At 44.6% G+C, this 25,854-nt stretch overlaps 1 protein-coding gene across 2 annotated transcripts in view; it reads right to left on the bottom strand.

Moving 5' to 3' along the window:
• Nucleotides 1-25,854, bottom strand: part of Zbtb40 (zinc finger and BTB domain containing 40) — a 66,249-nt gene that overhangs the window by 18,113 nt on the left and 22,282 nt on the right. For both annotated transcript variants that reach the window (XM_051173573.1, XM_051173572.1), the window contains exons 2-8: nucleotides 16,927-17,665; nucleotides 16,196-16,329; nucleotides 7,189-7,351; nucleotides 6,490-6,632; nucleotides 1,829-2,021; nucleotides 1,524-1,604; nucleotides 16-152 (exon numbers count right to left, since the gene is read on the bottom strand). In XM_051173573.1, the coding sequence (XP_051029530.1) occupies nucleotides 16-152; nucleotides 1,524-1,604; nucleotides 1,829-2,021; nucleotides 6,490-6,632; nucleotides 7,189-7,351; nucleotides 16,196-16,329; nucleotides 16,927-17,614 (1,539 nt within the window). In that variant the 5' untranslated portion in view covers nucleotides 17,615-17,665. The remainder of the gene's footprint in view (nucleotides 1-15; nucleotides 153-1,523; nucleotides 1,605-1,828; nucleotides 2,022-6,489; nucleotides 6,633-7,188; nucleotides 7,352-16,195; nucleotides 16,330-16,926; nucleotides 17,666-25,854) is intronic.

The following is a 25,854-nucleotide window of genomic DNA, read 5'->3' on the forward strand; positions in this document are numbered from 1 at the left end:
CTCCCTCCTGCTCACCTCTCTGTCTCCAGGGGCTAAGTTCTTCACACGTGAGATTGCCTCTAGCAGCACCTGGTTGTCTGTGAGGACCTCAGACAGGTTTTCCTGGAACTTTCTCAACAGCTCAGCGCCATAGTCCTCAGGGCTAGGGTGGGCTGTAGGGAGGGACAGCAGCACAATGAGACCTGATGCACCGGAAGCAGCCAAAGGCTTCCACAGACGCGCCAGAGAGAATAGCAGCAGGAGCACTGCTTCTGCTGCAGCGTGGAGGCCCATGGCTCGCCCCAGGCTGCGCACATAGCATTCAGGGCTCCTCTGGTCTACACACAATCTGTGCTTCAGGGTTGCTGAAACAGACCAGTGCCTGGTAGGAGCCAGGGACTGCCCAGCAGGCAGGTAATGAGGAGGCTGCACTCAGGAGAGGCTCTGAGTACAGATTCAGGGGGTCTTCCTTACAATGCCCAGGGTAAAGGATCCATGTGGTGATCCCAAACACCATTAGCCACCAGTACAGACTGTGCCTGGGAGGAGGAGTGCCCTTCTGTTTAGATGCCTCCTGAGCCCATCTGTTAGCTACTTCTTAAGCAGTATTTCCTTAAAGCTAAAGACAACACAAGCAATCTGCAATCTGCACAAAACCAAATCCTTTAGTTTATACATAGTTATGTTTTTATTTTCCTCTTTGACCCAGTAAATTACTTCTGGAAACTAAGCAAAAACAAAAAACAAAACAAAAAAAAACAAACAAACAAAAAAAAAACAAACAAACAAACAAAAAAAAACCTGAAGGCAAAGAACCATTGCCATTGTAGAGCCACGGTGATGAGACTGACAGTCCTAAATATTTGCTGAGAGCCTACTATGTGCCAGGTACTTCACTAAATGTTTAAATGATGTCATTTTGATGGGGTACAATTCTTACACCTGTTCCAGGGACAATGAGGTTCATAAAGTGAAGCTGCCTTCAGGTCAAACAGCCACAAAAGGCATCATGTTTCCAGGCTCGTGTAACATACCATGCATAGCTATGTGACAGAAAAGTATACAACCATCAAAAGAGATTGGAATTTCTAGAGATGCAAGAGGATTCTTTGAAACTGTTAAACAAGCGATCATACAACTAAAAGATAAGGTAATCTATGAATTCGAGCACACATTTCAGCAGCAGCACTGAAGGACTGGGGGAGTAAAACAACAGCTTATTTTCTTTTTCATTTTTGGGAAATGCCCCGCTGTGTGTGTGTGTGTGTGTGTGTGTGTGTGTGTGTGTGTGTGTTTGGGAAATGCCCCGCTGTGTGTGTGTGTGTGTGTGCGTGCATGTATGTGTATTACTATAAGCTGGAGAAAAGTCCTGTTTCCCAGAAAGCCATCTTGGTCCTATATGCTCTGGGATAGGCAAAGTAATTCCATCTGACTATGAACAGAAACAGGCTCCTTCCTCCAAGCTGAGGGACACAAAGGGAGCTACCTAGGGACTGTGGCACACAGCCAGGAAGGGGCCAATCAGGATTAAATTTGCCACTCACGTCCATCCACAGAGTCTGTTGGAATGCACAGTCTCCTGGATCCCTCTGTCTGTTCAGTTTCACAGGTGATCCTGGCCAGCCCTGTGGGAGGAGGGTCCATATATAAGCCAGAACCACAGAGACCCTAGGAGGGAGCTTGATGGAGAAGAGTCTCAGATCCCAACTGATCTGACAGAGAGCTTGCTTTGCAATGCAATGGCATTCCTTGACACAGCTCCTCTTCCTGGCATGGGCCAGAATGGAGCTGTGAGCTGTGATTTTCTGACAAGCAGCTCCTATCTAGAGACTGAGCAATTAACTAGTACCTGTGGTGCCAGGTGACTCTGCTCCTTTCTGCAAATTCTCCAGCAGGAGGCCCAGGTTTGGGAACGCTGTCCTCATAGCCTGGAGGAGCTTTACCAGGCTCTCGGCAGGCAGGGTCTTCTCTTCAGCCATTCTGTATAACAAACTCTCTATCGTCTCTTTGGGTGTTCTGCCCTCACAGCAGTTCAGAATCACCTGCAGGGGCATGCAATCAAGCAGACACTGTTACTGCGATTCAAAATGGATCTAACACTGCTGGGAAGCCAGCAAGAGAGCCTTACCAGATGCCCATCTCCAAGCCCTCCACAGTTGGTCTCTAGAACTACTTTTTATCATAGTCTGTTCCTTTTTCTGTTTTGTTTTGCTTTTTTAAAATTTCAAACATTCTCCAAATAAATAGCTCTATGAAACATGCCCAGCAGCAAGCCCACGTATAACCTTTGCTTCCAGAAGCTTGCATGGTTTGAAAACCTTTTTTTACAAATAGGTCTGGTTTGCTATTGTTATATAGCCCAGGTTGGCCTTGAACTCATGGCAATCCCCCTGCTTCAGCCTCTCAACTGTTAAAGGTACAGGTATGCATCAGCACAGCCAGATGAAAGCCCCTCATGCCTGGCAGGTGTGATCCAGGAAATAGTGCACAACTGACCAGCTCTTTGGGTCCTGTCTGCTAGAGACACCGAGACTGAGAAGTGAAAAACGGGCCAGCAATTAACACCGTTAAAAGGATTTTCTATCTTTGTTTCATATGCAATTCTGTTTATTTCCTTCCTGATGGGAGATGTCATTCTGTAAATATGTTTCTCATACTGGTTAATGAATAAAGTACTGTTGGCCAATAGGAAAGGAAGATAGGAGGGACTAGGAGACAAGGAGGAAAGAGGAAGTAGGAAGGAGGAGTCAACATGGAGAGACTGGGGAGACCAGACGCCTACCCCATTCCCCTGTAGGTGAAACCACGTGGAAACACATAGAAATGGGTTAATACTTAAGACAGAGCTAGCCAATAAGAAACAAGTAACTGGCCAACAGCATTATATCAAATACAGAGTCTCTGTGTATTATTTGGGGCTGGCGCAGTGTCGGGACAAGACCAGCGGCAGGCAGAAAAACCTTACTCCTTACAACTTCCATTTTATTTGAATACTGGCTACAAAACAATAAAGTGTTCTTTCAGACTATTTTTCTCATAAAAGCTTTTGTTTGTAGAGACCAGATCTTGCTATGGCTGCCCTGGTATTCACTCTGCAACACAATTTTGGCCTCAAACTCAGGGAAATCCCTCTGCTTCAGCCTCCTGAATACTGAGGTTACAATATGTGCCCCTAGGCTTTGTGGGTTTGTTTGTTTTGTTGTGAATTCTTCTCTGGGTGTATAAACACCCGCACCCCCCCCCCCCATGCTCTGTATACAAAGGTCAGAGGAAGACACTGGGTGTCCTGTCCTGTTCTATTAATGTCTATCTTGGCCCCTTGAGACAGGATCTTTCACTGAGCCCAGATCCTGGCCTGCCAGCCCCAGTGATGCTCTGCCCCTCCCCCAGCTCTGGGGCTACAGGCACACATGTTGACTCTGCCTATTTAGGACATGTGTGCTGGGACCCACACTCAGGTGCTCACGCTCATGCAGCTGTCTTACCCACCAACCAATCTCCCCAGCCTCTCAGTGACTGCATGTTTCAGCTGCACTCACAACTCAACAGTCCCACTCCTCTTAATCTTTTGTGGTTTATCAATGGATTTTTCTGAGCAAAAAGGACACAGGGCTCTAGGAAATATGCTGCACAATTAAACATGTGACAGACATTTTCCTATTGCTATAGAACTATTTCTCTCCCCCACCCCCATTTCTCTCCCTTTCCTTCTGAGGCAGGGTTTCTGTGTAACAATCCTGGCTGTCCTAAAACTTGTAGACCAGGCTGACCTCAAACTCACAGAGATCCACCTGCCTCTGCCTCCCGAGTGCTAGATTAAAGGTGTGTGCTACCACTCCCTGGCATAGAATTAATCTTCTGTTTTTGGTTGTGAGCCTAGCCTTTGATGGCTGAGCCATCCCTCCAGCCCTAGAACTATTTCTCAGTTGACCGTGGTGCAGTGTGCATACCATGGCTCTCACAGAACCAAGACAGCAAGGGATTATTTCAGTGTACTTGGTCCATGGATCCATAGCAACTGAGCTGTGAGCCTTCCTTTGGGGAATGCCTGCTCTCAGGAGACAGTTAAGCAGATCAGTCACAGAAGCATGCCAGCAGCTGCCATTATCAAATTAGCTCCGTTATAAAATAACGAACTGAGCTTTAAAACCAAATTGTCTTTCTACATGTGAAGGGAAGATATATAAAATAATCAAGTTGTCATATTCCTTGTTAGTCATTTTTCTTTGGATAGGGTCTAATATATGGCAGATACTAAGTGAATCATAATTTAAAATTTAAGAGTTTGTATTTAAATCCTGTAGTGACTTTAGCACCCACCCTTCACTCTTAAGCATCCTTCTGATGCCCAGTGAAGCAGCTCAGGGATGGCTCTTAAGGCCAGACTGACCCAATTTGTACCCACTTCTAGCTATTCATGCCGTGTGACTTTGGGCAAATTACACGTTTCTTGGAAGCTCGTTTTCCCCACTTGCAAATGAAGATAACTGTACCAACTCCCCGCACTGTCCTTCTGAGGAGCCTGTGAGATGAGGCTGCTGCTTACAGAGCCCAGTGTGACTGTTAAGGACACACGTGCTCCTTCAGAAGCATGCTGCCATTAGCCACAGGCCTTCTGCAGTGGTGCAGATGCTCTCAGTGAGCTCAGGCTTAGCAGAGCCCAGCAGAGCCTCAGCCTCCCCAAGCTCCCAGTTCTTATTAGCATGGTCCCTGTCCAGGAAGTTACAGAGCTGCTGGGGAGGAAAAGTCAGGACAACACAGGTACATCGCTTAACAGGCCATAAGCGGCAAACAAATGGCAACTATAGTTATTGCTATGCTTACGCCCTAAAGTAAGAAATTCTTCCTTCTCATTTTTTACAGAAAGAACTCAAGGCTTTTACAGAGAAAGCATGAAAAACATAATTTCATAAAAGAAGTTCTGAAAGGCCTGGTGATTGTTCCCCATGGTGCCAAGACACTGTGGCCATGGACTCAACATTCACCTCTACAAGTTGGCTTGGCTGGGCTGCTGAGTCTTCTAGCAACTGCTGCTGTGGCTGTATGACCCCTGCTTAAGAAGAGTTGCTGTGATTTGCAACTAATTTAAACTCTGCTCCAGCCTTTTCTGTCAAGTAAATTGAAAGTGACAGTGTGGTCTATCCTGCAACAGAGCTTAGGGCTGGGGCTGGTTCTACCTCTAAGTGCTGTTTTACAAGATAATGGAACAGCTCAAAGTCCACTTTCAGCCTACCTTGTCAGGAAAGGGCTGGGAGGAATAATTGAATGAAATCTCTCAACAGGGAATCAGAGGCTTCTGGTGCAATAAGCAACTTACTGAAATCAAGTGCTTAAGATTCCGCCTAATCTGAAAGCTCAGGAACAAAACATATTCCCCACCATATTAGCATTGCCTCTGAATTTTACAGAACTTTAAAACATCATCAATTTCCAAACTACATTTCTGAGATTAGAAGCTTCTTCCCCTGTCTGTCTGCCAGGACATTCAATCTAAGATACCTCAGGCAGCCTGAATCCAGGACCCAGCCCACTATGCACCCAGTGCTATCACACCAATGGTTTGGAAACATCTCTTCTGGGCATCTAAGTCACTCTCAGTTTTAAGAAGTAATGCCACGAAAGTTCTCTCTCCCACCCCTCCTTCTAGACAGACATATTTTTAGCACAAAGTTGAAATCGATAACACCAACAAATACAGTTATCTAGTTGCCCTAAGAAGTCATGCCAGCAGTTTTATGAGGGTTTTAGCAGCTAGCTGTTGGGAGAATAAACCGGTGTGACCTTCCTGAAGGGCAATTTGACAATGTCCACAAAGACTTTTACACTCTATTCTACAATTCCATTTAAAAATTACTCCCAGGAAATAATATCAAGAAGTCTGCAGAGCTTTGACTAAAGGATGTCCTCTGCAACATCATTTATAACACCAAAGTACTGGCAACAAATGCTCAAGAATAAAGAGTGAATGAGTCATGGGATGCCCGTTAGAATATGATAGTGCTCCCCAACCCCTGAGTATAGATAGAGATATGTGGTAGCAGAGAAGGGCCGTGAGTTTTTATTGCCTCATTCATTCCAGGACTCCAAGGAGACAAAGGGTAGCATTATGCTGCTAGCAGGATCCTCTCAATTTTTAAAGAATGTATTTTTGCTTGTTTTCTTCTGTATCAACATATTAGCCATGTATCATTTCTATAAACATGAGAAGCATCATAATTATAAATGTGCCACAACATTCAACTCTTGCTACAATGGCTTCCAGTAAAGTCAGAATCCCAGCAGTAATCATCTGCCCATCCACCTGCCCAGTGGCCATGTGCTGCACAGTGCACAGTATAAGTTATGGTGAGAAATGGAATGGAGTATGCGACAGGAACCTCCAATCAGCCAAGGTGATTACTATGTAGAAGGTATCAAAATATTGGAAGGCAGAAAGCACCTCGCGTAGCAAAGGTGCTAGGAACAAACTCTGCAGCAGTTCAGAAGGGGGCAGAGGCTTGACACAGTTACCCTTTTTTCGGAGACAGGCAGGAATTCCTCCTTGGCTGTTTCCAGGAACTCCACAATAGGTCTGAGCTCTGTTACACACTGGATCAGGTCCTCTTTGTGTTCTAGTAACAGAACAGACAAGGTCTTTCCCTCCCCTGCGCTCCCTAGGGGAGAAAGAATTAGAGACACACAAGAGAAGCTAGTCAATTTGAAGAAAATGACAGCGTGGTCTGTCGAGAGAGATCTAACAGAATAGTAAAGTGCTTCGGTGCACCTGAATGCAGAATCACTTTTGGAGAGGAAAATACTTTATTATTCTGTTTAAACTCTATGAAAGGAAAAATGTTTCATTTATCTGTCGAAATACAAAGCTTCAGAGCCAGCCAGAGGTTAACTTCTGGTAGGCAAGGCCACTGCTTTGTACCTAACCCAAATGAGAGCAACTTCAGCCTTTAAGTGCTGGCAGCGAACCAGTCACTTGAGGCGCTGCTTTGGACATTCGACTTTTTGAAAGGCATGAGGACAGTGACAGTAGCCTCAGTTTGTTGAGGTACCAGTCTAGATAACTAGGGCTGAAATGGGGATTCACAGGAGGCTGTTCATATTTAACATGCAGCTTCTGGGCTAGCACAAGAGCCTACATGAAAGCCAACAATGACACACACCACTGGCTGGAACTCTAAAAGTTGAGTCACTTGGGTGGCCATAATGCCCTCCTACCTTCTGGCTGTAGCTGAGACACCTTCTCTGCAGGTGTGGACTCCTGGTACAGTCTCATCAGAGACAAGACCACCTTCACGTCCAGGCTCCCATCGTGTACTTTGTCCAGGAGTCTCTGTAATGCTGAGCCTCCTCCTTCATCCTTAAGACATCCCATTATGGTCTGTGAACCAAGTACCCAGGGAGAAACAGATTAATTACCTACAAGAACTGTATCTGTGGCGTGAGGGCTCTGACAACTTGATCCTCACACCTCTCCATCAGCCCTGCACCTGCACCAGTTTGTAGGTATAGCAACCCAGCCAGCTCAGCCGCCAGGGCACCCACAGGCCCACTTCCTCTCTGCTGGTCCTCCTCTGTACTGGACACACATGCTAGCATGCTAGAACTGTTTCATTACTGCTTTCTCCTCGGAGACTTTCAGAAGACAGCAATCATGCTCCCAGGGCTCTACGGCCACAACAAGAAGAAACTAGCCTGCCACACAGTAGCTGTGCAGTATATTTTTAACAAATGTAATGCACTTCTTGCCTAATTAGACCTTTCTGAATCTACAACACTGGATATTTCTCAGGCAAAGATATCTGAATTTCAAATTGAACGAACTGTCATTTTACTATTTGAGAATGCAATTAAAATCTTGTGAGTTAGGAAAAAAGAATACTTTAAGTCATTTACATTCTGAATGATAGACTATTTAGAAAGACATGGGCCTTATTACTTTTAGATCTATTCTGTAATAAGGCTAACAATGTGTTGGCTTATAGGTGCCAGCTGTCAGAGAGTATGATTCACATATTAACTACCCCATGGTAACGGCTATATCTCCTCTAGAAAGGGAAAGTGTCAAAGTTTCTTCTGGAACCAACACTCACACACGGCCTGCCTTGCCTCTCACTTCATGCTGCCTGACCTTTCAATAACATCTGGCATCACTCTGCCTTGGTATCAGTTTTCTGACATCAGTGACCATGAAATACTATGGTTAGAAAACCATCTTTGTGGCCAGCCCTTTCAGCTTTCTCCCAAATCCATTACCATAGCAGGATCTAAAACTGCCTAAAACATTATTTTTGAGGAGACAGGGAATTGTCACACAGCCTGGCTGGCCCCAGCCTCCTGCCAACCCTTGCTTCTTTCCCTGAAAATCCTGTGAAGAGGCTCACTCTCCAGCCCTCTTCTGATCTAGAGCCACACAGCTCTGCAAGATATGCCTTAGACTCCAGGTCTCAGGGCCACACCCTCGACTACTTCAAACCACAATAAAGTATCAGCAACTCCAGTGGCAACATAAACAAAATGAACATGCCTTTCTTTAATTTGATAGAACATTTCTTACGTGAATGGGAGGAAGACCAATGGGATAGTAAAGTTAATATTTGTATTTTAACAAAAATTTATTTTGAAAAACATGAGGTCCACCATGTTTCCTTCATATAGTTGCATGCGTACTTCTTATAGTAACCTTTAAAGGGAGTTTCTTATGGTTTTGGTAATCTCTAAAAGTAAACTTGAACAAAACTAGTTTAACACTTCCATAGCTAAGAGCACTTGCTGCTCTTGCAGAGGACCAAGGTTCAGACTCTAGCATCCATGAGAAGTTCACAACCACCTGAAACTCCAGCTCTGGGGGAACTGATGATGTCCTTTCTCTTCTGGCTTCTGCAGGCATCTGAACATACTGCATGGGTGCAAGTGCACACACATTTTTAAAAAATCTACATAAAGATTTTATAAATAATTTCCGTTAACCTTAGGTAACATATCATCTACTTTAAAAACAATGAACAAGAAATGAAGACATCAGGTGAATGCTTTAAATCCCCTTTGGCCAAATTAACCCAACTTCTCATGTTTTGTTAGCTGGTCTACCATCTCTTTGGAGTACCCTTCACTGACAGCAGTAGGGATCCTGAGGTCAACAACATGCAAAACAGCTCCCAGGACTTCTGCCTCCAGGTGCATGTGACAGTGCAAGCATGGCCATGCTCTGCTCACCTGCTGTCTCTCTCTGCCTTGCTCTGGGAGATGCAAGCCACCATGTTTCGACTGCCCTAGGGAGAGATCACTGGAAAGAAGGGACAGGTCCAATTGCAGCAGAGTGTAGTGTGAAAGCACACCTTCTGGAATCTGCTAAGATCCTGGGGAGCTGAGCCCAGAAACAACAGTAGCTGGCTGACACTCCAGCTGCAGCCACATGAGGCTCAAATCAGGGACCAGCCAGGTTCCACTGAACTCTTGACCTGCAAAATCTGTGGGAATAAGTAATTGTCTCCAGGCTGCTGAATGTTACAGTGATTTCTCACCTAGGAAGAGCTAGCTCATAGTTAAGACTCTCTTCACTCCTAACACCCTCAGTAAACATATTACTTCCTCCGTTTTCCTTTTCCTCCCTCCCTTCCTTTCTTACTGATATCACAGTCACCCTATTCTACCCCAGGCCAGGCTGTTTCCTTTGCTCACCTCTGGCTCTCTGAATAGTACACATTCTCTCTGGGTATCCACTGTGCCTGGCATGATCACCTGAGCTGAGGGGAATGGAGCTTCCACCAGCGGTGGCTTCTGAAGTGCTCTCATCTGCTGTCTCTCCCTCTACAGAACTACTCAGCGGTGAAATTAAAACATTTGTTAACTTCATTGCTCAGCAGTGGTGCTGGGTGACCACCTGGGAGGAGGAGCAGGAGTGGGCTGATGAAAGGGCAGGAGGGAACCGTCAGCTGTCTGGACAGCCCCGCTCTTCACTCCAGCACTGACTGGACAGCCACATCAGAGCCGGCACTCCAGGCTTGCAGCCCCCCTTCTGCGACAGCAGCTCTGCCTAGACAGGAGTGCCAAGAGGGTGCCATACATTGTGCAGGGCTGCTACTATGTAAGGGAACTCCACGATCCCAAGTAAAACACAGCCTTGTCACTGGGAGCAAGCTCTTTAACCAAACACTACAACTTCATTGACTCTTAAGGGGTTAAAGGAACTTCAGTAAATCCATGCCAGCACATGTTCATATAAGTAGTCAAAATTAGCAAGTGAAACATAGGTAGACTAAAAGATGAGGCAGTTAGTTCTCCTTCTACAACACAGGAAAAAACATCCCTTCACTCACGCCTTTTCATTGGATTTCTATGCTTATCTCAAATGTTTCTTCCTAGGACCTCCACTTTTGTCTGGGTGACAGTCTTGTGCACTCTGTCCCCCCACCCCTTCCATGATGAGGGCCAGGAGAGAAAAATCATGATGATAAAGATGGGGCTGGGGTATAGTTCCTGGGTAGTGTGCCTGTTTAGCATACATCAGGCTCTGCTCAATTGCTACTACCAAAAATAAACTATGACACAGACCATAGATAATCGTTCCACATCATCTTGGATTTGCTGTCCACTCTGCTCCTCACACTATCCCAGGTTGCATTCCTTCTGCTATTCTAGATGAGCACTGGAGAAGCGAAAGTCACAGGGCAACAAACAGAGTAGTCTGAACGAAACCCTGGATACATTAAATCCATCTGCACTGGATGCTACTGGACCTACCAGAACTAGTCACTGAACACTGACTAGGACACAGGCAATAAACATGCCATTCTTCTTAATCTATGTGATTACTATGGGACACAGTGCTCACACGAAGTTTCACTGAACCTTTCCCTACAATTGCAAGCCTTTCTAGAGCTCTAGCAGTGTGGCCCAGCCTTGATGAGCAGAGAAGATCTTGAAAACTGCAGGCCTGTGAAATGACTGCCAGTTAGGGTTCTGAGAGGGTTACCCCAGCCAGTAAGCACTGTCCTTAGGACGAAAAGCTACACCATGCCACAAGACAAAGCAGTGCTACTACTGAGAACTGAGAACATGAGATTCCCAGAGGAGAAAACTAGCTTGCCTTTGAAATGCAGCTGAAGGAGAATGAATACTACCTGGTCTTCAGCTCTGGAAGTCTTTCTGGGATGTGAGATTTGAAAGTGAAACAAGACAGCCCAGAAATCAATAGTGGAGAACTTAGCTTCTTATTTGTGACAAAGATCACTTTGCTATACATACAATTAATGTAAGACCCTCAGAATGAGGAGTCTTCCAGGTTCGGTCAATACCCCAAGAACTCAATGTCCAGTCCAGTTGCTGCAAAATTCAAGAGGCTTTAATGAACAGGAAACGTTTGCGCAAACGGGCTCCTCCAGTACGCAGGCTAGGGAGAAGCCCCCTCTCCCGGGCACAGGTGTTTTTAAAGGCAAACCCACAAGCTTAGGGAGGGGGTGGGACCCTCTGTCCATTGAGTAGTGACCCTTGGAGGCTGGATGGTCTGCTATTAGGGTCAGCAGACCTTAGGGCCTCAGGTGTGCTAATTAATCTTGTCTGGGCAAACCAGAGTTACAGCTATCTCTTGACCCTATTTACCACCTGTTGACTCACAGGAAAGGAGGGGCAGTGTGAATTCTTATCATCTCAGGGCCTTGTGAGAGGAAGCTAGCAAATTCCAAGGAACAAATATTGGTTTCTAGGTTAGACCATCATTAACATTACTTTTTAGGTCTTTCATTAACTAATGCAGGGACATAGCCAGGAATAAGAGAAGACAAAAGTTATAGCACAAATTAAAAGAAAGTACGGGCTGCCTTGAAACAGGTTTTACTCAGCCAGTAACTACTTGCTTTCTTTAATGGCGATGGTAGTTAGACTGTGCGCACTCTGGCAGGAGATGCTCTCATGCCCCAGTCCCAGCAGACCTATTGTGATCAGTTCCGGCTGTGGAACTTCCCTGGGTTCCAGCACCCTGCCTCTCGTGTTTCAGCAATCATTGCTTAGGAAATGGCTTTGCCACGTTTCATCAGGTAGCTTGGGAGATAAACATATCAGGACACCAGGAGCCCATGTCCTCCCTGAACTCAGTCCAGGACATAAGTACATCTCCTGTGTTTCAACCAGAACCTGGTACCACTCACCAGTGGCAGCAGGCCTCAAATGGCACACATAGTGGGATTATTTTTAATGATGTCAAGTTACATCAGATTCCCAAGTTCTACTACGACCTAAGAATGAGACTCTCCAGAAGCTACATCTTAACAAGTATTCCAGACCATATGGAACCCACCATTGTTCTAGAGAGACCAAGGACTTTGTCTGAGACCCCACACCTGCAATTCTGGAACGTAGTTCCACTCAAGAGCTTGTTACCTTTGTGAAAACATGCTCCATAGATTAAGTCTAGGGGCACACAAACATCTCACATGCCAGAATAAAGCACATAGCACTAAGACATCATAAGGCACTCAGTGAAAAGGGGGCATTGAAGCTGCTTAGGCCAAAGAGCACCAAGGTAATTACAAATCAAGGCAGCTGCTGTGTACCTGACATTTTACAGAGATGTCATATAAATACATGATGACCCTCTAAGATGGCACCTGGAGACACTCCCGTTTTATAAAGTAAGAAACTATACCCATAAAGACTAGGTTGCTCAAGGTCACAAGGAAGTAGCAAGTTGGTTAAATAAACTATTAGTCTTGCAATGGAGCATTACCCCAGCAAGAAGAAGGAATGAACATACAATAGCACGGATGGGTCTCCACAAAGTATGTTAAGGGAACAGACCCCCACACACTCCGTTTATGTAATACTCTAGAAAACACAAACTAATCTAAATAGACAAAACCAATCAGTGGTTACTTAAAGCCTGGCCCAACTGGGGTCAGATAACTGAATGTGTGTGAGGGGGGTCAGGTGGGGTGGGGGGAGATGCTATTACAAAAGATTTGTTGACAAAATGTTTCTGAACATGCAACAGTAAGAAAATCAAAGTTAAAATCAAGTGGGTAATAAATCTGTGCAGTTTCTGGCAGTGCTCGCTTGGTCTGATGGTGTGACTTCACCGAGGCTTTGGTTCTGAATGTACAGTGTGTACTATTTGTTCTGCACACACTGGCATGCCAGGCAGAGCCACAAACGCTACCTCAAGCACCTCTGCCATCAGTCAAGACTACTGCTTCTGGGAACTACAGGAGTTTTACTGTCCTCACCAAGTCCCCTGCTTACAGAGACATATGGGAAACAAAGATTGAATATTTTTCTACCATCATTTCTCAGCATGTGAGTATTGAATTAGTGCATTTTGAGCTGTGATTTGCTAGAATGTTTGATTTTTCAAATTGCTGTTTAAATTGCTGACTTGTATTTTATTTTATTTTTAAAAAATGTTAAGTGAATTTTGGCAGAGATTAGAACAGAATTTCACATCATTTCTGAAATGGCCCTAAACATACTTGTGCCATTTTGTGTGAAGTCCAAGTACTCATCAACTCAGAAAATGTGAAGATGCTCTCTACATCCTGTAGTATCAAATATTCAGCCAAGGTTTAGTTCTTCACATAAAAATAGACAACCATCTAATTAGAATGCAAATCTGCTTTTATGTGTAATAAATGATGAAACTATATATACACCAAAAATTATCTTAAAATACATTTCTTGATGACTTATTGTCAATAAATGTTGGACTTGGCTATCTGTTTTATAGACCTGTATACCCAGGATCACACAAAATTTCTCAAACAAAAGTGGGTTGTGAACAGAGAAGGTTGAAGCAGCTTCACTTAGGGAGTAGGTGAGCCGAGGGGTGGTTTGCCAAAGGCCATGAGAAGATCTGGGGTGCTGCATGTCCACCTTGACTGTGAAAATGGTTTCTGGACACACATTGAGACTTATCAAGTCGTGTACTTCACTGCAGCAAAGCATGCCTCTCCAGAGCTGGCTGAAAGGGATAAGAGCAGGAGAACCTGGAACAAGATGGCTCCCATCCCCAAACCTAACTCAGCAATTCATTTTCTGAATTGATGGGGATCAAATCCAGGACCTTGTGCTAACTAGGCAAGACTTCTACCATGAGCTACATCCTCTGTCCTTATATTTAATTTAACCTTATGTTCTTAAAGACCGTTTCCTTTTGTATTATGTATTACAGGCTATAATGGTTTAAAATAGGGCCACCAAGTGATTTTTAAAGCTGGTATTCTGACCTTTACAATCGAGGAAGAAATAACATAAGCCTGTAATGATCACCAGCAGTGACTCAGGGCTGCCTGCCTGCCATCAGCACTGCCATCAGAAGGTTAGGACAAGAATTAAAACAGAAAGAAAAAAGAAGTGTTTAACAGGCCCTCATAAAAGATACATTTTTGTCATTTATTTTTCTTTTATGTGTGTATATGCGTGTTCTGGCTGCATGTATGTATGCACATCATGTTTGTGCATAGTGTCCACAGAGGCTAGAGTTATGGATGGTTGTGAGTCTCCATGTGGGTGCCGGGAACTGAACCCAAGTCCTTTGTAAAGTAACGAGAAATGGCCCAATGGTTACAAGGGACATTTTTAGGCACAGTGTTATCCAAAAATGGCAAAGTCACAATTCAAATAAATACAAGCATTACTAATCTTCGCACTGCTATCCAAGGAATGATGTTCCTTCCAAGGGAAGTGGAGAAAGGCCTAAGGGAGAAAATGAAGAGGTGTACCTAGAAGTTATCAAGGTAATAGACCAATGACTAAAGTGATGGATTAAGCTGTGAAGAGAACATGCAAGGGCAAAAAATATAAAACCATGATGTCTTTCAGAGCAATCAGACAAAGTGGGGGAGGGACTTACAACTTGAACCCCCTCATCCCCAGAGAGACATCAAGAGTTACCCAGAATGTAAAAATTATTGCTCTCAAGGCAGAGATTTATGACTATGGCCAACTACTTACTAATAATGGTTAAAATCAATACTAAATTTGTTTTCTAAAATGTAACCTACAATGGGCCAGGAAAATAATGAAATGCTGGTAGGCATTTACTGACAGAATTAGCAGTCAACAAGCCTATAGCACCAGGAAACCCTCATTCTACCACTCCCCACCAGATGGGTCAGCCTGCTGGAGGCCCCCTGCTGAGCTCTCAGCAGGTTCCTCAGAGGAAGCAGGTGGGCTTCTAAGTGCCTGTGGAGTGAACCCTGCAAGGTCAGGCGTGCAGAGCACAGTTGCCTTAAAACAGAAAAGGGCAGCTAAGAAGCAGCATGGCAACCATCTGGCAGCTTTCCTGTCAGGAGATTCCTAGTGTGTTTAAACACGTGGGTCACTTCCGCCTGCTGGAATCAGGGTAACTCAGCTTGCAGCTCTCTAAAGTCAGAATTCCAGCTGAGGGTATACTCGGAGGTAGAGGGCTTACTTTACACACACAAGATAGGCCCTGGGCTCTATCCTCAGGACCACACATAAAGTCAGAATCTTTGGTTTTTCATTCTGGCTGAGTTCTTATGTGCTCTGTGCCTTTACCAGGCTATTTAACCTCTTTGTATTCTCAGCCATAAAATAGGACATAAAATAGATCCATAATTTTTGTGAGGATTAAAGGAGATAAATTATGTATCAAGCTTAGCAAGCATTATTAAATAAATGTCTGCCATTTAATGGAAGGAAGAAAGGGAGGGAGGCGGGAGGGAGGGAAGAAGGGAAGGATGAAGAAAGGGTAAAAAGCTTTGAGGCAAAACGTAGACGAAAAGAAATAGGTTAAATTAAGTTATAAGAGCTAGCAAGAAACAAGCCTAAGCTAAGGCTGGCATTCATAACTAATAATAAGCCTCTGTGTCATGATTTGGAAGCTGACTGGTGGCCCAAAAGAAAGTTTGGTATAAGGCACCATGGTGCAAACCTGAAGTCCCAGCACATGGAGGCTGAAGCCAGAGGATGTTCAAGGCCAGTCTGGGTTACAGAGCAAGGCCCGGTCTTAAAACACCTGATTTAAAAAAAAAAAAAAAAAAAAAAAAAAAAAAAAAAGCTGGATTCTCATGGTGATCAAAATACAACTTCCTTTTTGAAGTTACTGCTTAGCAGTCTTTCAGGACCCTTCTTTTGGGAAGGGAGGGAGGTCATTCATGAGGAAAAGTGAAACCCTAGGTGGTTTGCATTTTTCTATTTCTGCCCCGTGAGGGACACCAACTTGGATTCCTGAGATGTTGAACCTAGACAAGTGACATTCAGAGGCACCTACCTCCTTCTGGGGGCTTTTAATCTCTGAGCATTCGTCCAGTCTTTTCAAGGTGTCCTGGTTGAGCAAGGCTGCATTTGAGAAGACACTTTCATGTTCTCGCAGGAAATTCAGCTGGTCCTGATCCTTCTCACACTCTGAGTGAAGAGCACAATGAACAAAACAGGGCTTTATCATGTGAAATGATGGGAAAGCATTTCAGACGAGGACCTAGCACATGATGGATAAGAAGGGTGCCAGCATTTCCAGGCTTTTTCTCCACACATCATCTGCCTGGTGATGGCCCTGGGGAGCTCTGGGAAGCCCAACACTGCTGTCTTAGTATTGCCTCTCTGCTCTGTGCTCACTCCGATTTTCAATACCAAAACAACAGACAGTTTCAAAAGAAGATCCCAGTGAGAGGCCGCAGCAAACTGTGGTCTCCTTCCTGACGGTGACCTCTGGCAAACTATCAGTGAAACTAAACATTTGCAGAGCGTGGTGACACATGCTTTTAATCCCAGCACTTGTTAGGTAGTGGCAGGAGGATTGCCATGAGTTAGAGGCCAACATGGTCTACATGGTTCCAAGTCGATTGGGATTCCATAGAAGGACTTGGCCTCAAAATATCAAACAATAACAAAACAAAAAATTTAAAAACTAAAACCACCAAATACTGTAATTGTCAACAGAAGTATGAATTTCAATTAAATATAAACTATATAAAATAAAATACAAAATGAAGTGACTGTTACCTGTTTCTGTGTTGGCTTCCTTTGCCTCACTTGGGATCTGTCCAACAGGAGAAGGGGAACATACTTCAGCTGCATGAGGAGTCGCCGCTGTGATCTCTGCAGCCACCGGGACAATGGGAGGATCTGATTTTATCTCTTGGGTGGCCACGTGAATTATGTCCTGGGTCTTGGCTTTCTCAGGGCTTGCTGGTGTGGTAGAAACTTCCAGGGAAGAAGAGGGCTCCCCAGGACCTTCAGAAGAAATGACTTCTACTTGAGGCTTCTCTGAGTCCTTGCTACCTGCCTCTGAGGACAGCACCGAGATATCCCTTACCACCTGCCCCTGGACAGAGCAGTTCACAAGATTGGTCAGAAGATTTTTACAACCAACAGCTACGTCAAACATCTGCAGGCTATCTGCTAAGGAGATGATCTTGGAGAAATTGTGCTTGCCCACGGGGAGCTTGCCAGTGTATGTCATTTCTAGCAAGAGGGCAAACTCCTCAGGGCTCACCACAGATGCGTCAATGGAGATGGCATCTGTGCCATCCAGCAAGGTTTTAAACAGGAGGCTGGCTGCTGCCAGGACGAGCTTATGGGCCCTGAAGTAGATGTTGCCTATGGAAATAGTGCAATCACAGAACCGCTGCTCCTTGCACAGGGCGTAGAGCTGCAGCAGCAGCTGCTGGCTATAGTTGGGGAGTTCCATGGTGTGGCTCCTTCCTTTCTCCCTCCGGACGCCACCTAGTGAGGATCAGCCCTAGAGAGACCCACAAAGAACTATGTTAAACAAACTAGCATTCAGGAAAGGCCTAGTGGGAGATGCTCAACAAGCCAAAGGACAATTCATTCATTCACTCATTTAGTGTTGCACAACAGGGAGGGGCAGGGCACCAGGACTCCTGAGTTAGCAATAATTATAGTCATAGTCCTACGTGATTAGTTAGAGTCAGGGACCATGCTTAGTGCCCTGCATGTATGGTCTCACTTTCTCCTCGTGGTGACTCTAGAAGTCATTTTTCCTTCCCTATTCCACAGAGTAGCTGAGGGGAACCCAGCTATGGAAGGAAGGGCCTGTGATCACTACAGGCTAATCTGGAAGCTGTAATTGCTCTGCTGTATGCCACTCTGCCCCCTAAGAGCGCTGGACAGCAGGAGGGACAGACATAGACACAGACTGGAAATAGAATGTCCCAGGACTCAAGCTGTCATAGTACTGGGCAGGGATCATTACCTCCCCTTGTATACACTTGTCACTTGGTTCATGCTTCCACTGACTCACTGGTCAGGCTCCCTGTTTCCTTTGGGGGCATTCCTCATCGATTCTCCAGCTCAAGCTTCCTCTAAATTCCAGGTGTACACTTCCAACATCTGGTGTGCCAGCTTCCTGGTGTTCCTTCTCAATGTCTCCAACTGGAAACCTAAAAGGTTTTTGAAACTTTATGTCTCCAAAGCTCTCTGACATCTTCCCCATTTCCCAGAAATCCTGTCCTAACTGCTCACCAAAACCCTATATTGGGCTAGAGATGGCTCAGTAGTTAAGAGCACTGGCTGTTTTTCTAGAAGACCCAGGTTTGATTCCCAGCACCTATGTGGCAGCTCACAATAGTCTGTGACATCAGTTTCAGGGGATCTGGTGTCCACTTTTGGCCCCAAGGCTACCAAACATGTATGCAGACCAAACATACATGCAGACCAAATACTTATACATATACACTAAAACAAACAAAAAATCGATAGTTAACCCCAATGCCTGTGTTTCCTCATATACTAGATCTAATCCTCGAAAAGCCCCACTGGCTCTACCTGCACTATATGAAATCCTAGTACCCCTCATTCCTTCATGGGCAGATCGAAACTTCTACAATAACCTCATAGCTGATCTCCATGCCTCTGCCTGTCCCACTTCTATTCAGCCACAGTGATCTACTCAGCACACAGTCAGAGCCTGGCATTTCTTTTGCACAAGTGCCTTAAATGGCTTCAGTGTCAGATCAAAGTCAAGGTTCTGATAATGAACTGCACCAGCCCTTCATAACCCAGCTGTCACCGGCTGCCTAACCTCCCGTACATTCTGCTCCTCCGCCCCCAGCTCCCTGGCTGACCCAGGAGCATATGGAGGACACTTCAGCCATAGGGTCCCTCGCATCCCTGCCAGGGTGGCGTTCTCACCTCCACCAGCACACTGCTCAGGGGCCACGCAGGTAGCGCATTTGTAATCTGAAATGCTTCAGAGCCAGAAACTAGTTCATTCTTTCTTTTCTGTTTGTTTTATGAGGCAGTGTCTTTCTTTATGTAGCCCAAACTGGTCTGGAGTTCACGGTCTTCCTGCCTCTGCCTCTCAAACTATAGAGATTACAGGGGCAGTGGCTTGTAGGTGTGTGCTGCCATTCTTGGCTGCAAATCAGAAATGGCACCAACATGTTATCACAGATGAAAATTTTCATGGCTGAGCTGGAGAGATGACTCAGTGGTTAAGAACATTGACTGCTCTTCCAGAGGACCCAGGTTCAATTCCCAGCACCCACCCGGCAGCTCACAACTGTCTGTAACTCCAGTTCTAGGGGACCCGGCACCTTCACATGGGCATACATGCAGGCAAAACACCAGTTCATAAAAAAAGTCAACATTCAAGTTTACTAGCAATAGTAACTGTGTGTAATGACCTGCAGGCTAGTGTTCAAGAAACAAACAAGAATGAATACTTGTAGTGAGGTAGTCCTTCTGTAGCACTGACCACGCCCATTGGGGGGTGGAGCGATGGGCGGAGAGGACCTGGGGAAGGAGGTCGGAGGGGGCCAGGAAGGCGCTCTCTTGCTGGCGTGACTCGGACAGGAGAGGATCGGGTTGAATTTCCTGGTGTTCATCTGTCTAGGTTGTAAGTTATTTCTCCCTGAATAAACATCTATTCGGCCTATTTGTTTATCCTGATCCTTATTTACCGCAATAAATACTGTGTTTGCTTATTTATTTGAATACCATGTTTCTATTTAGGAGCCTGTCTTTAAGTCTCTGAAGGCAGATGTTCTAAAAACCAATATATCCAAAATATTTCATGTCTAGAACATTCCCAGGTAAGAACACTTGGCCAGTGTCACTGTCCTCACCTCACCCTGCCCTGCTTTCACCTATCACACACCACCCACTGGTGTGTGGTGCTCTGGTTGTGCCTCACCTGTCTCCTAGGTAATTCCTAAGCTTTACTGGGAGAGGATCTTTACTACTCGCTGTCTCTGGGTGCTTGAAATGCTGCCTAACATACATATTGTTGGTGACTTGGTAGAATAAAACACCAATTAGAGGGAAGTATACAATGATGGGGGTTTGCATACATATTGTTGGTGACTTGGTAAAATAAAACACAAATTAGAGAGAGGTATACAATGATGGGGGTTTCAATATGCATGTAACAACCTAATTTTGAAGAGAGGAGTCCAGGGGTTGGAGTAAAACTTGGAGGAAGAGTATTGGCTGATTTGCATGTGAGTATGCATGTGTGTGTGTGTGTGTGTGTGTGTGTGTGTGTGTGTACATGATGTATATTCATGTGGATGAATACAGACATCAGTTTACTTGGCCCATGAGTTTCGGGATAGTCCAATGTCTCCACCTTCAATCTCCCCACTGAAGTACTGAGTATAGACATGCTACACATTTAACTTTTATGTAAGTTCTGGAGATTTAAACTCAGGTCCTCATGTTGTATGGCAAGCACCTTTACATACTGAGCCATCTCTCCAGCTCCCTGACCTGCATCTTAAAAGATAGGAAGTAAGAAGGGTTGGGGGCTAAGGCAGTGTGTGCAGGGCAGCCTGCAGAAGGCACGCAGGTAAGAAAGCATCCTCTTGGTCAGGAGGAACACTGGGGTGGAGGAGGGTTATAAAAACATCTGTGGTGTTAGAATATAAAGTAAGGGACTGGGAGAGTCAAGAGATGGGTCTGGAGAGGCACAGAGTGATGAATAGGCCACTTGGAAGAACAGGGGTTTTCTCTTAAAGACAAAGAGAAGCCACTGAAGGTTTCTGTAGTAGAAAGTCACGTGGTCAAAGACTCAAAGACGTACTTTAAATATGTTATTTCGGTAGTGCTGCTGCTTCTCTTTCTCCTTCATTTTGGTTTTTTGAGACAGGTTTTCTCTGTGTAGCCTCCACTGTCCTGGAACTTGTTTGGTAGACCAGGCTGGCCTCAAACTCAGAGATCCACCTGCCTCTGCCTCTCAAGTGCTGGGATTAAAGCTGTGCACCACTATGCCTGGCATCAGCAGTGTGTCTACAGAATTTAAGGAAGATAATTTAACAGGCAGACTCTATTGTCAAAGGAGATCCAAACAAACCAATGAGGGTCTTCACCAGAGGTGGAGAAAGAGGAGAGTCCTAGTGATTTAGGAACTGCAGGGCATGAAGGAAGAGAGAAACAACACCCCAGGTCCCTAGTGTGGTAAGCAAGGCACTGCCTGGAAGGTCCAGATGACACTGGAGGAGACAGACCATGAGGGTACAGCTCAGGTTTGGGTTTGTGGATTCTACAGTGATGATAAAATTATAGCATCTCCAGAAAGTAATGGCAGTAAAACCTCTGTTTCTAAGAAAGAGAGAAATAGTAGCTGTCTTTTTAAACAATCGTGGCTGATTCTCCTTTTACCCACCACTAGTTTTATTTTTCCTGATACCTGAGAAACTAATGTATTTGGAGTTCAGGCTCCACTGTGCACGTAAAGGGCTGATAAGGCACCACTGTCCTCACAATAAGCTGAATAATGGGAAGCCCTGATTAGAGAAGAGACCACTGTCTCCCTAAGATGGGTGCCAGGCAGACACAGAAAATCACCAGGAACAGAGGCCCAGTGCAAAAGCCTCCCTCCAACAAGCATGGGCCAGGAAAACCTGATTCCTGATGAACTGATGGAGGCCTAGAACCCAGGGCACCAGGCACCCTGAGCACTTTCCTGAGCTCTCCTTTCTGGAGCTCCACCAGCTCCCTCATGGTGACTTAGACCCACCCACCTGTAACTTTAGTTCCAGAAGCATGATGCCCTTTCCTGGCCTCCACAGGCACCAGATACAAACCAGGCAAACAAATGCAGCCAAAATACTCACACAAAGTAAATCTTAAAAAAAAAAAAAAAAAAGTTACAAAGTCATTTCTAAGAAATCTTAGACTTTGTTTCCAATTCTAGCCATCCACCCACACCTCATAAGTGCCATGGTGGCTGGCATTTGTTAATTCACACAATTGTTTCAGTTTTATCAGAGGCCCACCATGAGCATTTAGCACTATCCTTTGGGTACAGACTATCTTAACATCTATGTTTTAAAAAGATATGTGGCTATTTGTGGTGCTGCATTCGTGAAACCCCAAGCAGCGAGAAGGCAGGAGATCACCAACTTCTAGGCCAGTCAGGGCTGCACAAAAGCCACAGAGGACAAAAGTCCTGTGTGTTTCTAAAATGCATGAGTCCCCAGGGCTGAGTGACTGAAGTGACAGCAGCAGCATGAACAGCATGGGAATTTGTATCCATCTCATGGTACTCGTAGCAAAAGAAAAACGCTGCAGAAATTTAAAAAATTTTAAGCATTGTCTATGAGTCCTTGTGGTCAAACTAGTTAATATTTTTATTAACAAGAAGAAATAATAATGTAATAAGTTGATGAATAAACATTTGGGCAGAGTAAAGACAAATCAAATCAAATTACAGGATCTCTTTTAAAAACAATAACAAAGATTTTATTTATATTTATGCTATTTGTATGGGTGCTTTGCCTGCATGTATGTAAGTGCATCACACGCCTGCAGTGCCCGTGGAGGCCAGAAGAGAGTATTGAATCCTCTGGAACTGGAGGTATGGACAGTTATAAGCCACCATGTGGGTGATGGGAACCGAACCCAGGTCCTTTGGAAGAGCAGCAGTGCATTACATAATGAGTATACAGATACTAGAACATCATAAAGTTGAACAATAAAAGGAGAATGGAGGTAGTTATAGCCAAAAACAGTCAAGGACAGTCAAAGGCTACTCAATGAATGTATAAGCTGACAATATTAAAAGTTAAAAAAAAAACACTAAAACTAACAGGAATGCTAATTTCAGAATAGACCTTTGGCAAAAAGAGCACACTGAGGTAGTATAAAGTCATCTTTTCTATCACTACAGACACGGAAATGCTGGATAAAACCCACAAAAAATGCTTTTAAAATACATAGTCAAGTTAAAAAAAAAAAATTCCCCAGGCACCTGAAAATGAAAGAGACATCAAAATCAAAGCTAGAATAGTAAGTGGGAGTTGAAACCCATGGGGGATTCAAGCTCATGCACAGGCCCTGGACTTGAAGGGCGCTGCAGTAACACAGGCAAGAGATGAGACTTCCAGAAAGCAGAAGACAGGGAGCCAGAACTGAGCCCGGCATGAAGCCCCAGGCTCAGGCCCATGCCTCATGCTAAAGCAGTGCTGAGCACCAGGAAGTACACAGAAGCAGCTAGTCATCTAGACCTGACGCAGGGAGCCACACACAGGCCTTGCCACACAGGCACAGCCAGCATTCTGTGTCTTACAGAAATCACAATCAAGAATTATCACAAAAACTCACCTCTGGTATGCATCAGAAGAGACTGGGGAACTTTCATATTCCAAAGCAAAGAGACTCACACAGGGAAACAGAAAAACCCAGAAAGGATGCTCACCACCCCAGACCATGTGAAGAAGGTGGACGAGCAAGGCAACTGTATACAGGGTAAGAGAAGAAAGTTCCAGAGAAGTCCTTTGAAGTGGGGGTAAGAAAAGACTTCTTAAATAGTGCCCTACAAGAAACAGGAGGCTCATATTTTGAGTGTATAGATAACAGAGCTCCCTTACAAAGGTTCACAAAAGGAGATAACATCTGCAAAGTTTAAAGGCATCAAGGAATTTATAACTAGAAAATATAACAAATCCCTATAATCTTAGAAAAAAATTAAAACCTGCAGGGGAAGGGCAAGCAAAGAGGCTCACAGGCACTGATGGTATTCTTACAAAATAATGACTCGTTTTGTTTATTAGCTCGTTTTATCCTCAGAACACCTAAGGAGGCAGGCGCTGACCTGGTCCCTTCAGAGCACATACTAACACTAATACACATACTCTTCAGTGATGAGAAGACTGAGGCCCAGAGAAGTTGGCCAATTTATTCAAGGTCATATAGAAACCCACAGCAGAATCTGGGCTTAGGGTATCACTACTGGGTATGTAATCTATATAGCTGTTCTGGGAAGGTGGTCTGATAAAGAGTTCGGGAGACAAGCAGCACACATATGCCTTGCAGACTGGGAAACATTCTCCTGTGCACAGAGGCCCATTAAGAAACAGCACTGGCAGGCTGGAGAAACGGATCAGCAGTTGAGAGCACTTACTGCTCTTCCAGTGGACCCAGGTTCAATTCCCAGTACTCATAACTGTCCATAACTCTAAGATCTGACACCCTCACACAGACATACATACAGTCAAAACACCAATGCACATAATATAAAATAATAGTTATTAAAAAAAAAAAAAAAAAAAACAAGCCAGCACTGACTAGGAGGTATTGGTGCATGCCTTTAATCCCAGCACTTGGGAGGCAGAGGCAGGTGGATCTTTGAGTTCAAGTTCAGCCAGTTCAGCCAGAGTTGTTACACAGAGAAACTCTCAAGGGAAAATGAAGATGGTAGAAAACAGCACTCACTGAGCATTGTCTGTGACAGTAGAGAGATGGAAAGCATTTGTTATGTTCAAGACTGAGAGAATAGAAATGGAAGGTGTACACTACAGAAGATAGGCCACCAGACAGGAAAATGACCTGTCATTGAGACATAGACATAGAGAGATCTTCAATACCCAGTAGTGATTACAAAACCAGCAGGATGAGATACATCAGGCAATACCATGAACACAGGTTACAAACACATCAAAGGATATTATGTATCTGTCAAGACCACACACAACACACACAGACATAGACTGAATATATACTCACAGCACATACACACACAGCACACACACACACACACACACACACACACACACACACACACACACGTTGGGGGGGCATGTTGAGTCAGTCACAGAAATCCATTCATCACATTAGATGGAGCTGAAGAGAAAGGTACTTACTTGAAGAGAAGTTTGAGACAACTGCTCACAATAGACAGTAGAATTAAATGGACAGGAAACAGCTGGGTATTGGTGGCACACATCTTTAGTCCCAGCACTTGGGAGGTAGAGGCAAGCAGTCTCTGTGAGTTTGAGGCCAGCCTGGTCTACAGAGCTAGTTCCAGGACAGGGTCCAAAGTAACACAGAAAAACCCTGTCTCAAAAAACCAAAACTAAAGTAAAATAAAAGGCCAGGAAACAGAAAAGGAAAGCTAAGACTGTAGAAGAAAGAATTCCAAGCCTGACAGGCATCTGGTAGGCATTCCAGGCAGACATGCTTAAGACACGTAGAAAAATGTATCCTTTCTGAGAATTTTCTAAAATTAAAGACAGGGCTGGGGAGATGGCTCATTGAGTACATACCTGCAATCATGGGGATCTGAGTTTGAATCTCCAGCACTTGTGTAAATGCTGGACATAGTCATGTGTGCCTATGATGCCAATGTTGATTGGTGGGGTGGCAGAGAGAGGCAAATTCTGTAACCCTAGCCCAAATGGAAAGCTCCAGATTCAATGAGAGACCCTGTCTCAAGGGAATAAGCCATTAAATGATAGAACAGAATACGTACAACACTCCTTGGCTTCTACCACACTTCTAAGAACATACATGAACATAAGCAGCCTCCTAAAATAAATAAATAAAATTACAGCTAGACACATGTCTTTAGAATAAAAATTTCAAAATATTAATTAACAAGGAAAAAGAATTTTAAGCGAACAAATGAGAATGGCAGACACATTACTGACTTCCCAATCACGGCGATGGCGACAAAAAGAGATGGAGAAG

The sequence above is a fragment of the Phodopus roborovskii genome, unplaced genomic scaffold (genome assembly GCF_943737965.1).
Source record: "Phodopus roborovskii unplaced genomic scaffold, PHOROB, whole genome shotgun sequence".
Lineage (NCBI taxonomy): Eukaryota > Metazoa > Chordata > Mammalia > Rodentia > Cricetidae > Phodopus > Phodopus roborovskii.